This window comes from Polistes fuscatus, unplaced genomic scaffold (assembly GCF_010416935.1).
Source record: "Polistes fuscatus isolate 324 unplaced genomic scaffold, CU_Pfus_HIC Scaffold3, whole genome shotgun sequence".
Lineage (NCBI taxonomy): Eukaryota > Metazoa > Arthropoda > Insecta > Hymenoptera > Vespidae > Polistes > Polistes fuscatus.
Genome location: NW_025113107.1, coordinates 14,767,269 through 14,783,449, shown reverse-complemented (window position 1 = coordinate 14,783,449; position 16,181 = coordinate 14,767,269). Strand labels below are relative to the sequence as shown.

The 16,181-nt window shown below is 29.6% G+C and overlaps 1 protein-coding gene across 1 annotated transcript; it reads left to right on the top strand.

The window, feature by feature from the left end:
- Positions 1-500: 500 nt before the first annotated feature.
- On the top strand, positions 501-8,446 carry LOC122519437 (zinc finger and BTB domain-containing protein 44-like). Its single transcript, XM_043638853.1, has 6 exons — positions 501-1,981; positions 4,196-4,287; positions 5,223-5,813; positions 6,191-6,271; positions 6,668-7,132; positions 7,542-8,446. The coding sequence occupies exons 3-6, from the start codon at positions 5,273-5,275 to the stop codon at positions 8,126-8,128; spliced, it is 1,674 nt and encodes a 557-aa protein (XP_043494788.1). The 5' UTR covers positions 501-1,981; positions 4,196-4,287; positions 5,223-5,272; the 3' UTR covers positions 8,129-8,446.
- The last annotated feature ends 7,735 nt before the right edge of the window (positions 8,447-16,181 follow it).

Genomic DNA, 16,181 nt, shown 5'->3' with positions numbered 1-16,181 from the left:
AATAGAGGTCATTCGACTTATGATCGTTCATTCCTTATTAATCATAAAAATAGCACAATGTGCATCTTTTGTCCCTTCATTTTTTTTCATTCTTATATTATTCGATTCATACTAAATTTTTACTTCGATTTAAAGTTTTATTTTATTCAATCAAAGTATCATCACCAATTCTCTAATCGTAGAAGAATTTTTTCATCCTACATTATGTATATACGTATTTTTATAATATATTTTTATAATATGTTTCTTTTTAATATGCAAAGCTGCATCCAATCAATTATTTCCTCGTAAAAGTTGAGATTAATTATAAAATTGAACATAAGAATATAGGAGAGAGAGAAAACTATTACATTTTATTATATTATTTGTTATTACATTTTTCAAGAACAGTCGAAATGCAAAATATCGGAAAATATAATTATTCAAATTAATTACCTTTTAATCGCATCGTTTTCTTTCCACATTCATTTTCTATTCGAATAACAATACTTAACAGCGAAAAGACATTTCTTAAATATTATCAATTGAGAGATTAAATAGCGTTTATTAGATAGAGTTTTAAAACGTACGAAATAAATAAACAATATTCGATTAGATTAAGAATTGAAGTCATTTTGGCGCTCGACAAAAAACTTAGCTTCTTATTGAAAATTTGTTCACGAGAATAGAAAAAGTCCAAAGTATAAACTCGTTTGTGGATTTATGTACATTTACGATAACAATTACGAAAAATTTTCCACGACAAACAAGTGGTCATAAAAAATGGCGGCGTGCAACAGCTGAAAAAGAAAGAAAGAAAGAAAAAGGCCGAAATTTTCGTATCGATAAAATAATATATCGCAAAACTCGAAGGATTCAGTAAAATTTTCTACAGCAACAAAGTATAATCCTCCCTTCTTTTGACTATTTCTAAAAATAGATTCGCCTAGGTACCAGCACCCTATATCTACTCTATCCATCTATCTATCTATCTCTATTTCTATCTACGTTCATAAGTCGTGTTGTTAGGGGGTGGCAGTGAAACATTAGAGGGTGACTCGCATTGCATATGTTCTACGTTAATATCAAAAAAAAGGTTGCAGTTATACCAGGGAAGAAGGGAAAATTAAAAGAACCAATGAGGGAAAACTTCGTAGGAAGAAATATAGGGAAGTGGAAAGTACTATAGTGGAAGTGGAAAGTGGGGGTGTGTAGTAAGTAGGGGTGGATCAAGCTAGTGAAAAGGGAACGCGTTAGTGAATAAAAATGCATTTCATCGTAGATTCGACTCTTTACTACTACATAAAGGTAATATAAAGGGACGAGAAAGAAGACAGTGTTACCAACAGTCATCGTATTACGATTATGAAATAGATTATAAACGACACGACGATGATAACGAACAGAGGTCGTTGTACACGTGTTTGTGGATTTCTGTGTGTATATATATATATAGGAGTTTTGCTAGAGTCGCATTCGTGTAATTAATAAACAGCAATAGTAGAAGTGGCTAGATGCTAGACTAGACGTCACTAGTATAGTGTAGTGTGCGCATCGCAATATGCGCATTTCTATGGATTGGTAGACGAATTGCGGAGTGGGGATTCAGTGACGTCTATTAGAAGTATAAGAAGGGAGTGAGGCCCTGCCCATCTTCTCTTTCTACTAAGTTTTCGATCTCACCGCAGTGCAGTCCAAAAGTATGGAGTGTACCTTCGTCGAAGTGTCTTGTTTTGGAGCTTCTTATGGCAACCAGATTAAGCAGGCACGTTATAAACTGATACAACGGTAAAGTTAACGAAATTAATTATGTGCTATGTTCCCCGCGTGTTATTAGACCGATTTTATTATTATTATTATTATTGGCAATTTATAATATTGGCAATTTACGAAATTGGCGAATTCGCGAAATTTGTTCAGTGAAATTTCGGAGGAGCAACATTTAGAAAACACGCTACTTTGGAAGAAACAACATACTAATAAGAGAGGAAGAAGCATAAGGGTAAGAAGATAAAGATAAAGATAGTGATAAAGATAGAGATAGAGAGAGATATAACCTACCATACAAATTTTATTTTTTTTTTTTTTGAAAAATGTTTTAGATAGAGAAATATAATAGATTATTATTTATTTAATAATTCAATCAGATTAGAAGAAAAATAACAAAATTAAGAAAAGTTTATCAAACTACGTGCTTTTATTTACAAATTATATAGATATACACACATACAAAAAATATAAATATATTTTATTATTGTATATATATAAATAACACGATAGAAGTAATTTTACTTTTTTCTAATTGTTTTTATCATTATTCATGGTGTTATATATTTATCATTAATTTTTATTATTAAATAAAATCAATCGTCATTTTGTTAATAACAATAGCCCTGTCTACTAACGGAAATATTTTATTGCGCGTGAATTATTACTACGTACACGTGATTAGAAACGTGGTTTATCCAAATTGCTTTTTCTTCAAGGGGTGGACGATTTTTGTTTTCGTTTATTGATAGAAACAATTTTCTCGAACGTTGTATTTATTTGCTATAGCGTCGCTTGCTATTAAGGAAAAATTTCTAATATCATTTATTAGTCACACGTTGTGCAAACGAAATGCGAACTAATAGTAAGTTATCGCTTATTCATTATATGTGTGTGCGTATGTGTGTCTGTATTCGCGTGTGTGTGTGCGTGTTCGTATGCGCGTGTGTGTGTGGCCCTACCAAAAACGTCTTCGCTAATGACGCAATTATTTGTCATATTATCATCGTATTTTCGTAAGAATTGTCGATAAAAGAATACGATCGATAAAACTCTACTACGTTTTATTTATATTTTCTATTTTTAATGTTTTTTTTCCGTTTAATTTGTGCAATACAATCTTAGACAGTAAATTTTTCTTCCACCCTACTTTATAATTTTTATCTCATTAATTAATATATACATATAAAAAAATAATTCAATAGAATCATACTATATTAAGTAAAAACAAAATCTTACAAGGGGAAGAATGCAAATCAAAAATTCGTGATATACCTTTAGAGACGTTTATACATTAATATAATATAATAAGAAAGCATACTAGCCAATCAATTTCGAGAAAAAAAGTTTGAATAGTTTTTAGTCTGTTTATATTCTTATAAATTCAGTTACTTACAAAGTAACTCAATTGCTTAATCAGAAACATACTCTGCTTACTAACCGGGTGGTGGTGTTGAAACGGTTCGATCTTGCTATTTTCTATTTTGTTTTTTTTTTTTCAAATAATTTTATTGGAATTAATATAACTCTTATTATTATTTCAATATTACCAAAGATATGCTGTATATCTAATTAATTCATATGATACTTGAATTACAGTTGAACATTTTTATTTTTGTATAGTTAAATAATTTTATATATATATATATATGTATATGTGTTACAGCTAATGTTAAGAATCCAGACATTGTATAGATTTCTCGAGAAATCCTTAGAATCCTTGAGAAATCTTTAGAATTCCGAAGGGTTTCGGTCAATGTAAAATACATATTTCAGTCGATTGTGTTACGAACAATATAAGCCTTTTGTGATTTGATTTCACTTACAAAAGTTTGAACCTTTCTTTTTTTAACATTTACCTTTCCTCCATTATACTCTAAACACATTCAACTGTGTACAATGTTTTCGATTCTGTATATTGACCGTAATTTCAAATACATATAAAAATCATTATTGACATGCACTTTACCCCTTCCATTTTCGTACACATATTTAAAATTGTTTTCTTCCAAAGTCCGTGAACTGTCTCGAAAATTTCCCGTCTTCGTCGGATCATTTAACAAACATTGTAAAAAATTCCGTTTCGTATTATCTTCTAAAAGTCATATATAATGCACTTTGCTCTGCAAATAGAAAATGAATCGGAAATGTGAAAATAGGGAAATCGAATGCCACGTGAATGACTCATCACGTTCGTTCTCTTTAAACTGAACACAATGTTTAACATGTTGTTGACCGTCGCGTGTAAATCGGATGTTTTCCTCAAATTCAAATGCAATGAATATATCTAAAGATAAGCAGGTGCGAGGGTAAAAGCAAGCGATTGGCCCGCGGGGCACACTTTCCGAGACAAAAATTGAAATTTTTAAATAAAATTTTTAAATAAATTTTTTTTTTTTATATTATAATAAACAAATTATAATTACTATGTTTTTTTTTTTTTTTACAGTATATCCAACTAATGTGAGTGGTGTGGCTTCTGCAGAATCACCCAACCATATATCACGCAGTGGTCAACATTTTAAGTGTTCCAAAAAACAAGTAAGTCAATTCATGATATTAACATACAAAAATATTTATACGTCAGAAATGATTGACCGATATCATCCTGAATTTCGAGTCCCGATAACGGCTCGATTTTCTTTACGAATCCTAGAAATGAGTGGAATTGGAATTTGGAGAATTGCTTCGTTAAACACTTGGAAATTGTGCAACAACGCGAGAAAACAAAATTAACCCTTTGGCCTATTCGCTAACTCCTGATTACTCAGGCAATAATAATAATAATAATAATTACGCGTAACTAAAGTAAAAAAAAAAAAATAAAAAATATCAAAAACAACTGAGCCACGAGTCTGATTTGCATTGTTTACGTTTGGTCCTAACGAAGTATCACGAGTCAGGCTCGTGCTCGTTGTTTTTGGCCGAAATTTCTTATCACGAGTCTCACTCATTGTTATAGGACAATGAATTAATACGACCCAAATGGTGTTTGAAGAAATGCTACATGAATCTTAGAAATTATCAAGAGAAGACAACTGTAACGACACGAATTGTGACTAGGAAGGTAACTGGACCCACCCCCAGTACCTTCGAAATTTTAAGAGAAGATGTACGTAACGACACGAATATTGGCTAGGAAGATAACTGGATGCAGTATCTTCGAAATTGCAAGGGAAGATGACCGTAACGACATAAAAGGTGGCTAAGAGAAGAGTAACTGGGCCTTAGCACCTTTCAAATATCAAGAGAAGATCATTCGGGGTTCGAATGTTGTTGCAGAATGACCAAGTGTGGGATCGAGTGTCTCCATATCGAATAAAATTAGGTATTCGTGAGAAAGTTGTTGACCGACGGGTCCTGAATGGATATAGTTTACGATTATTATTTCATCCTATCCATCCCCCCTAAAATCGACATTAAAAAATATCATATATGTATCTAATAATATTTTTCAATTTTTTTGTTGATTCTAGAATCATCATATTTGAACTAATATCTATTGGTGCTAGACCGTGCAATTGAAATGGCGAGCACACCGACGCAGCAATATAGCATTCGTTGGAACAACTACCACTCTAATTTATTATCAGTATTCGACGAACTTTTAATAAATGAAGCATTCGCTGACGTTACCTTATGTTTGGATGATGGTCGATCCCTCAAGTGCCACAAAGTGGTCCTTGCAGCCTGCTCTACTTACTTTCAAGATATTTTTTACAAACAACCCCAGAAACATATAGTAGTAGCACTCAAAGATGTGGATTATTGTGAAATTAAGATTATATTGGAATACATGTATCGTGGTGTGGTACATGTGGCCCATGACCAACTTGAAAGTCTACTGAAACTTGCGAAATCATTTAAAATCAAGGGTCTACTCGACATAAATGAAACCACCAATTTGCCTTTAGAAGAAAAAGATTACAGCAACGCGACGGCTACTACGGTGACACCGCCATGTTGTTCGCCATCCTCGCAAGCAATGTCCAACATAACGAGCAGTATCTCCCATAACAATAGAACATCACCGCCTCATTCAACTGAATTTGATGGCATTTCACCCGGTAAGATATTATTATTTTTTATTATTAACGGGAAAAAATTAATCATTAAAAATGTCACTAATTTATCGATCCGAAAAGATTTCGAAATGAAATTATTCTGCGTACTAATTTCGAGTAAAATAAAGTTTAACGAAGGAGGAATCTTTATGCATGCCTATTTGATTAGAATACAGGTGCTTATTTCCGCAATTAACCAATTCATAATAACAATAAAATTAGAAACAATTGAGAGAATACCGAACGTTATGGAAATTTTCCTAGCACCTCCCACCCACCCCTCACCGCTTTTTTACCGGCTTCGAAAATGAAATCGACTTATTGAAATGAAATAAGTTCGCAACAACGCTTCGATCAGAGCAAATCCTCAATGTTTGTAGGACTTACGAAAAAATTGGATCGTTCGGTAGACTCTGGACAGGCATTCGAAGCAAGAATCTCAAAGTTTCTAAAACACTTTGGTAAGATTTTCCTTATTTATTTGGAATTAACCCTTTCTCTCTCTCTCTCTCTCTCTCTCTCTCTCTTTTGTTTTCATTAACGCTAAAGGAAATTCATTAAAAATTGTTTCTGCTCGATGTATACTAACGAAGTAGACACCTGTTTCTAAATAATACACACTCTTAATAAATTAAATTTATTAACACTTCGACCATTTAACTTGATTACCCGTAGCCGGCATGTCACTAAACAAATTTTATATCCAATCCTTAAAATCATGACCTATGCGGGGAAAAAACAAATCCTTTGAGAAACTTGCTTGGCGAACGATTCGATAATAATTTATTTTCATATAAGTCGTTAAAAATGATGACATTTAAATAATATTCTTGTTTTTTTTTTTTTTTTCTTTTTAGGACCTAGGCCGCTACCTCCGGATGAAGACAAAAATTTTTACTACCACTACCACTTACCACTGTTGACCTTGTCATCGCCGCCTTCTATTCTTCAAGCTATTAATCCAAATTCAGGACACTCCTCTACGCAAGGTATCACTATGAATGCTCCTGAGGAGATAGGATACGAAGAGTCGAATTATAAACGGAGGAAACGCATATTGCCGAAATATCCGATGATTCAGGACACACCGATATTACGAACAGTTTTGAACCAAAGACTTATCGATGGTTCACAACAACAAGTCTCACCGCCTATGTCATCGGATAACAACGAAGCAAGAAGTGATTTGATTGCGTCAAACGAAAGACCTGTACGAGAAACCGTTGCTGTCGCAAATTATGAATCTAATTCTTATGCCGAAATGATGGACGATGAAAACAAACAATCACATCCTCCAACTTCAAGCGATATGAATACAACAGGTAAGTCAATTATAAAGATTTATTAATCCTGATCAAGTATACATTGTCATGTTAACACATCACATACACACGCGCATTGTCCAGTTAATTTGTCATAAGATAATTGTAATTTATCTCTAAGTAGCTAAGGCCATCGTAAACCTTACAAAAGTATCTTATTGTTTATAAAAAAAACTATATTTATATGATATATACTTTTAACAACACTTAACTCATTTTCCCCGTTACAACTCGTTACGAATGGACACAATAAATCACACGTTAACAAAACAAATTTCTCATATCGAGAAGTATTTAGAGAAATTGTTTTCAAACGTTCATGTGAAATTGATGATCTATCGATATAATTACATTATCTAATTATTTATTAATTTATAAACGTTTAATTTTGATCGTTTGTTTTATACAGGTCACCACCACCACCACCACCAGAAGCCTGAATGGAAACGTTACAAACAATATACGCGGGAGAACATCAATTGCGCAATCGAGGCAGTGAGAAAGGGAGCGAGTGCATTGCAAGCAGCACGGAAGTACGGTGTCCCATCGCGTACACTTTACGATAAGGTAAAAAAATTAGGGATCACGAATAACCGACCTTCGAGACGTAGCACAAGCAGATCTGATGGGGCAAGTTTATCTGGTAATTTCGGTGATAGTTTAAACAATTATGGCAATAGTAGTGGCTTTGTTCCGGAATGTGATGATGATATCAGCAACAGTAACAACCAACACGAGAATATTTCGGGAATACAACCTGAAGCAAGTTTTGCCCCGGATATTAAAATTAAAGATGAATTGATCAAATTACAAATGGACGCCGATCAACAAACTAATCTAAATGAAACTCTTATTATCAAAGAAGAAGAAGATGAACAACAATATTCAAATTACGAAGACGAAATTCAAGATCTTTCGATGCATTCCAAAAATAACAAAACTATAACAACGACTAATATAGATGAGAAAGATTCGGATAATTTGAATCACAGCTAATAATTAATCATTTAAACGTGTTAAACGAGGAACAGATTTGTCTATCCTTTGTTGTTCGAGTCTGTGAACAAACATAGCGATGGGACGATCATTCGACGAGATGTTCGATTCTAAATTATAGACAAAACTATTAAAGTACAAATAATAGATAATCAGCAAGAGGAATGATGCAAAAGAAGATCACAAAAATAAAACCTATGACAGCCTAAACGAGGAAAATTCACTATTATGGACTGACGTCGCGCCTAACGTGTTAGAAATTCAAACTGACGCGGAGATTAACATATTGTATATCTATATTAATAATACGAAGTAAAAGAGAGAGAAAAAGAGAGAGAAAAAATATATATAGTGCCTTAATTAAAAAGAAACTATTAGATATATCCTGAATTAAGGATATAATCCATCTTCTTATTAGAAGTTGGATTCTTATTAGAAGTTAGATATTTATAGTAAATTCCGAGACGAAAGCTATTTAAATATTTACCTCGTTAAAATTCCGAGATAATGTCGATATGATATGTTTATTATTTCATAAATAAGGTCTCCGAGAAAGTGCTAAAAAAACGAAATAATATAGTATAAGTGGTAGAAACGAAAGGAACATGATATTATTGTAACATATCAATTATCTCATTAATTTCTTAGGTGTAAATAATTATCTTAAGTTTTTTTTCTTTTTTTTTTTATTTCTTTCTCTGACAATTACTCGTGCAACTTTAATATAGTTTTATTAAATTTATATTTATTTGTTATGCAATCTATTTGACGCGATGAAATTAAATGATTTCTATAATGTTTTAACATTAACAGTGGAATTTAGATTATTCATATTACTTTTGGAGGAAGGAATAATTATCCATTATTAATAGAATGATACGAAAATTTTTTTTAATGTATGTTGTTCTTTAAAAAACATTTAACGAACATTAGTAAACCCTAATATTTTATTTTCTTATACCATGACGCGCTTTGAAAATGAATATTTAATCATTTTAGATTATTTTTACTTGAAACGTGGAGATTTCAATTGAAATATTTATTTTCATGTCAATATTCAATTTAACAAATAGATGAATTCTATAAACCACCGAATCAGTGTACCTGAGCTTTTTAGCATTTTCCGTTTCGAAGAAACTCCTTTGCAAATTCGTTCTCGCAATAACATGGTGTACATATTTGAAATAAGTAATAATGAGTGAATTTGCCAAGATAATATTTTTCTAACGATGCAATTACAGTTTTACTATACCTTTAAAATCATTTATATATATATATAATAATATATAATATATATATATATATAATATATATATATATATATATAAATGATATATTTTTACAATGCAATAGATTGTTCGTTATTGATTTGTGTAATGAATCATGTTATTTGTATATATCTATCATTTGCCTGATAGATAATATTATTTATTTGTGTACAAATTTTCGAATAACGGAGCATTCAAATAATCAAAGTTCCACTGTATTAGAATTCGTCGAATATCAAACTTTATATTTAAAACTCAAGATTAATCATGATTAATGATTAAACTCAAAAAGACTGAATGAACGTCACAGATTTACAAGACTGAACGAATTAAAATGTGTTCAAACAAAAAAATAGGAACATCCTAAAGACTTATACAATGAGAAATATTCTCTTTAGTTTCATTAGGTCACTGTATAAGTTACTTTAGACAATTTTTAATATAATTTTAGATAAGTTACTTCTTTCATCCTGTACGAAAAAGGACACCTCAATATTTGAAGAAATAGAGAAAGAAAAAAAGAACCAAAAATAAAAGAAAAAAGAAAAAAGAACCAAAAATAAAAGAAAAAATAAAAAAGAACCAAAAATAAAAGAAAAAAAAAGAACCAAAAATAAAAGAAAGAAAAAAAATAAAAAGGATAGAAGAAGATTTTAATCGCAACTCTCTACCTCTCGCACGAATCAAAACCCTTTAAAGGGGATTAAAATAGATCGCGCTTATAAGTCTCTTATTGTTTATATATTTTTTATATTTTATTTTATTCCTTTTTTCATAAAGATTTAGTTTTTAATGGACCAGAAAATACATGCGGTTTTTCTTGTTTTCTTTTTTGTTATCGTATTTTTACTCCTAGAACTGCAACTTAGAAAACATATTAATTTTTAATATTAAAAAAAAAAACAAAATAAAAAAAATAATAAAAAACAAAAAAAAATAAAAAAAAAAAAACTTCAAATGTGTTCTACCGAAATACTTTAGCGAATGAAGTATTTCTGTGAGGGAAAGAATCTTCCAAAAAACAAAAAAAAAGAACACGCAATATAACTATATTTTTTATGTTAAAAATAGTTATTTTGTTCTTTTATATTTTTATAGTTGTTATTAAATTTTTACTACAGAATGTGAGTGAATACAATGCAAATAAAAGAAAACAAAAGATAGAGAGAAGGACAGAGATGTTTTTTCTCTTATAATTTTTACTCTCTGCAAATATTAAATAATAATATTATAATAATGAATATAACTTATATATATAATAATAATAATAATAATAATGACTTATGTAAATAGAAACAAAACGATAGAATATCTATACATATTTTTATTGTATCTTTTAGAGAATATATTTTATTTTTTTTTTTATATTTATACTATGGCGACATTATACACTCCTCAATAAAATCTGAATACATATATATTTTCTCAAATTTCTATATATAAACGTATTATTATTAAGTTATATACATATATATTCATTATTATAATATATCATATATAAGTATATTCTTCTGTAATTATACATACAAGATGGATCGTATAAATTGAGAAACTTAATAATCTCCTTTATTTACAATCGTATTAAAAAATTCAAAAGACTGTTTTTAATAGAATTTTAAACAAAGGAGGCTTTTAAATGTTCTCATTTATATGGTTCACTCAATATATAGTATATTACATAATATAAGCATTACTTAATTGGTTCTTATACGAAACTTTATTAGATAAGTAGATTATAAGATAATATTACAACAGACTGATTTTTTTTACAATAGTTTTAATGTATGTAAGAAAACGAATATGAAAAGATGACACCTTGAATGACCGCACCCATTAACATTTTATTTTCTTTTTTTTACTTCTTATTTGATGAGATTTGAAGAAGACAAGAAACTTGAGAGTATCAAATGAGATATAAGTATATTTGTTAGTGTTATTAATAATGGCCCTGGGATGCAAATGCAATAATATTCAATAATATAACAACGCTATAATATGAAGCGAACTATCTGCTTCATCGAATAACATCGAATAATAATTGATGTAACGAATAATTACAACGATGACTTTAATATTCGTAAAAGTGTAGGTGGCTATATTAATACACAAATATGTAATAATATAATATATTATTACATATAATAACAAATAGGATTTTAAAAAATGAGACCACATAATGTGTGTGTGAGAGAGAGAGAGAGAAACGTGAGGGTACTAAGAAAATAAGATATGCATAAAAAATTTGAGTATACAAATGTGAATGAAGAGTCTTTTATATGATAAATATAATTAATTATAAGTAGTAATAATATTACATAATGTAGAATTGTAGGTATAGTTTAAAAATCCAGAGATAGAAAAGATCTCAAAATGATATATATATATATATATATATTTATATATAATATAAAATAGATATTAAGATTAAATACGGGTACGTATGATTAAATCATACGCGAAGAAATGAACAGATTGAAGAATCTAAAGTCAAAATGTGAGACACAAACGACCAAATTTGAGGAGAAAGTTAGAATAAGGAGGTAACGGCTATAAGTATTGGCAAAAATGAATTAAAAAAAATGAATTAAAGAGGAAGAAAGAAAGATAGTAGAGAGGAAGAAGAAAAAGTTGAATGCGACAAAGAAATACGAAAAGTTCAAACAAAAATGGCGGTAACGAAAATGAGCGAATCCGACATTATTTCCGGATATGGGACCTGAGGGGGTGGTTTTACGAAAAAGTAATATCACAAGTATCTAAAAAAATGGGAATAAGGGGGAAACAGTTTGATGGGAGTACTAGTAGAGAAAAAAAAGAATAGGACAAAATCTTAAAAAGTAGTTATACACGAATCAAAGTGACAATTACGGTAGACCAAGCCCATTTACAAGGTCAAAAGGTTATAAATTATAATAAATATCTATCTATCTATCTCTATAAAATAGGACCTTGATTATTTAGTGTGATCTGAGAGAACAAAGGATATGGAAAAATTAAAGACCTGCTGACACCATTGTACATCTCGATTCGATTCGTATACTTATTTCAAATATAAGAAAACGAATAATATGAGATCATTGGTAACTAGGACTTTAATTAAAATTAATTAAGACACCGGATAAAAATGCGAACCGGTTTAATCAAGGTCCTACTGTATATATATATTTATATATATAAATGCATCAAGAGTAAAAAAAAAACTTAAAAAAAAATTACAAAAATAAAGAAAATTAAAAAATAATATAAGAAATCAGTGACCTGTAGTTATATTTAGAAAAAATATTAATTCTAATCGAATCAATATAGAGTTAATCATTAAAATTATAAGGATATTCATTCGTTAATATAAAAATACGTAATTGCCAGACAATTCCGAGAAAAAATCTTTCAGAGCTTAATATTTTGGTAAATTCAGTTACTTATCAATTAGCTCAACGACTTAAATAGTATTCCACTTACTGATCAGATGGTCAGAGTTCGATCATACATATGCAAATTTTTATTATTAAAAAATAATATTTAAAAATAATTTTTAATATTAATAATACGTGAATGATAGGTAATATGTAAGTTTTATAGTGATAAATAACTTCCACATCGTAAATCATAATTAATCGTAATTACTGTTATCATGAAAAATTGTTTTGTAAATTTTTCTTATGTTATTATTAAAGACAGGTAAAAAAATGTAATGCGCGATAATCGTACTCATTTGATCGAACATGATCGAAAAGATTGTATTACAATACGATCAATAATTCATCCACAATTGACATTGACAAATTTGAATACGACGATATCGGAATATGTTTGATTCGCATTCAAAATTTTGGTATCTTTGGAAGAGTTTTCTTCCTGTCGAAAAAAAAAAAGATCTGCGCCGTGCCTTAGTCGGATAAAGCGCCTGTTCGGTAAACAGGAGATCGAGGGTTCGATTCCCTTCAGGGTCTTGATCAATGTAAAGTTTTCTGTCAACAGACCTAGTCACGTTGAATTTACTTTAATTACGATTAGAACAATAAAAGTCAAACAACGTGGGCACCATTAATAAAATAATGGATGGATAACCCAGTTGGAAAAACGAAAAAACAAAAAGCATCACGTTGTTGACTCGAATCTATAAAAAAGGCAGTGTACAAAATTATAATAAGAAAGAGAGAGAGAGAGAAAGAGAGAACAAAAACAAGATAAATATTTCACGAAAACCTTTGAAAATAATGGAAATATATAGACTGAGATATTTTACTATATAAAATAGATATATATATATATATTTTTAAACGATAATTAATTGATAAACTACGTAATAATATTAGAATAATTAGGATTCGTTTTATACGAGACATAGTCAAAAAGAGGACACAGAGACTGGCTAAACGGGATTTATTCCCAGTTACCGTTTGAAATATTAAAGAGATAAAATTTGCTGAGAAATTGTGAGCTTTCGTTCCTAAATAGGATGATACCGAACTCGGAAAGCTTTTGATTTTCGATACACATAAATACTAAACAATTCGATGAAATACTCCTAATGAATTGTCTATTGTATTTTTGATATTTATAGGTACAATTTACTCCGATACTTCCGTTTCATCCTGATAATTGATTTTACGGCAATGCTCGTAGAGACTGCGCAGATCCCATATAGAATATTTTTCATATTATGTCGAATAGTACAAAATACTCATTTATTTCTCGCAATGCAATATTTTTTATATAAATCTTTGTACATATATATACAAGAGATAAAAAGCCTATATATATATATATTTATATACACATATTTACATAGATAAACAAGCGTATTACTTGTTTTAACGAAACTCAAACACGTAAATCTCAAACTCGTATTCCGAGTTAACTCAATATTCCGTTAATAAGTACAAACCAAAGCAACTTTGACTGATTCTACCTCTTTTTTTCTATACTATTTACCTTTTTTCTAATGAAAAGTGTGCATGATATTTAAGTTATTTTATATCGCCAATAGATATATTAGTTTATAAGAGAAAAGATCGGTGAAAAAGATTAGTAATTCATACATTTTATATAGTCAGTTAATTCATACACTTTTTTTTAACCTTTTAACTGGAGAACATGATTTAATAAAATACATAAAAATTGATATTTTATTTAATAACAAATTAATTTTTAATTTAGTCACGTTTGTTTTCGAAATATTAAATCATCCACTACAAGTTAAAAGGTTAATAATTGAACTTAACAGTGATATAACAAAAAGAAATACATTTTATTTTACCGTTAAAGTGACATTCATTGTATGATATTCATTAATGAAATAACTAGGTATTAGATAAAATAATTATGCGTTAGAGGGTAATACACGCAGAAAATCTTTATTATACATTTTTAACTAAGTGTTTTTATGAAATAACTGGGTATAAATGAATTTTTACAAAGGCATATTGTTAAAGTACGAATTGTTAAGTACGTTAACTATTATCTTGTACGACTTGTATTTCATTCTTAAAATTGTTAGTATCGATAAAAATTTTTATATACTCGAATAATATCGTATCTCATTAAACCTAAACCCATTTCTCCATCTTTATATCAAATAATAAAAAAATAAAAAATATATGAGGATTGAGAATCGAAATGGTCCAAGTCGTGAAAGTGTAACACTTTCAAGGACGGAGTGTCTCGTTCCAAGTGCCTCTAAAACGTTCAAATATTTGATTTTTTAATGTTTTTGAAGAAATGCGTAAAAATTTAAGTGATCCAAAGGTAAGTCAAGAAATTTTAACCAACATGATTTACAAAAGTATTTTTCTAAGCTTCACTTTTTTCTAGTAATATACAGAGATCTAATCGCTTTCATATAGGGTGATCTAATCATAAATTAGTTCACTTTCGTTCCGATTTTCAAAATTAAAATAAAAGAACGAGAAAAAAATTCAATTTACAAAAAATAATTATTTAATAATAATCAATTATAATATATATATATAAAAAAATAATAATAACAACACGTAAACGTAATAATTCCGTTCCTAGATGAATTTGACGAGTACACGGTAAATGCTATTATAATTTGTTAAAAACACAATTTCGATTAAAATTTGTTAAGAAAATCATACGATTATTATAATAATAATAATAATTATTATTATTATTATAATTATTATTGTATATATATATATATATAAAATACCATAATTTCGAAGATTTGATTTGCTAATGAGGATCCGTAGTTTGATGTACCTACAACGGGGACAGACAAAGACAGACCAGAGAGAGGGAGAAAATGAGAGAGAGACAATAATTACGAGCCTGCGCAGAAAATATTTGTGAAGGAGAGGGAAAGGTGAGTGGCCGGCAAAGGGGATGCGCGAGGGGCAGGGATATAGGGAAGGGTGGCTAAGGAGAAATAAAGCGCAGCGAGGAGCTACGTCGTCCGCGGTGAATGTAACCGTGGGGATGTTGCATTGAAATTCGTGAAATTTCTCTTGCATTAAAAAGGTGTTTGATATATATATATACACATATACATATACATATACATATATATATATATATATATATAATCATCAGGTTTTGTGAACTTTAAGTTTTCCCTCCCTAAAACCTCTCCACCAACACAAAAAAATACAAATTACACACGTATACGTAAAAATTAATCTACCTTTCGCTACAAAATTTCTTCCTCAACGAATCTTCAAGTTGAAAACACATAAGAATCCTCCAATTCCTTCCATTTCTCAACGTATCGTTCGACATTACCCCATCATTTTGCCCCCTCTTCCCACGTTCTCTCTTTCCCA

What these genes read in the sequence shown, in the direction of transcription:
- LOC122519437 (XM_043638853.1), top strand. Translation starts at nt 5,273, where the DNA reads ATGGCGAGCACACCGACGCAGCAATATAGCATTCGTTGGAACAACTAC. An exon ending in ATTTGATGGCATTTCACCCG is followed by an intron (nt 5,814 to 6,190) that starts GTAAGATATTAT and finishes CAATGTTTGTAG; the next exon opens with GACTTACGAAAAAATTGGAT. An exon ending in AAGCGATATGAATACAACAG is followed by an intron (nt 7,133 to 7,541) that starts GTAAGTCAATTA and finishes TGTTTTATACAG; the next exon opens with GTCACCACCACCACCACCAC.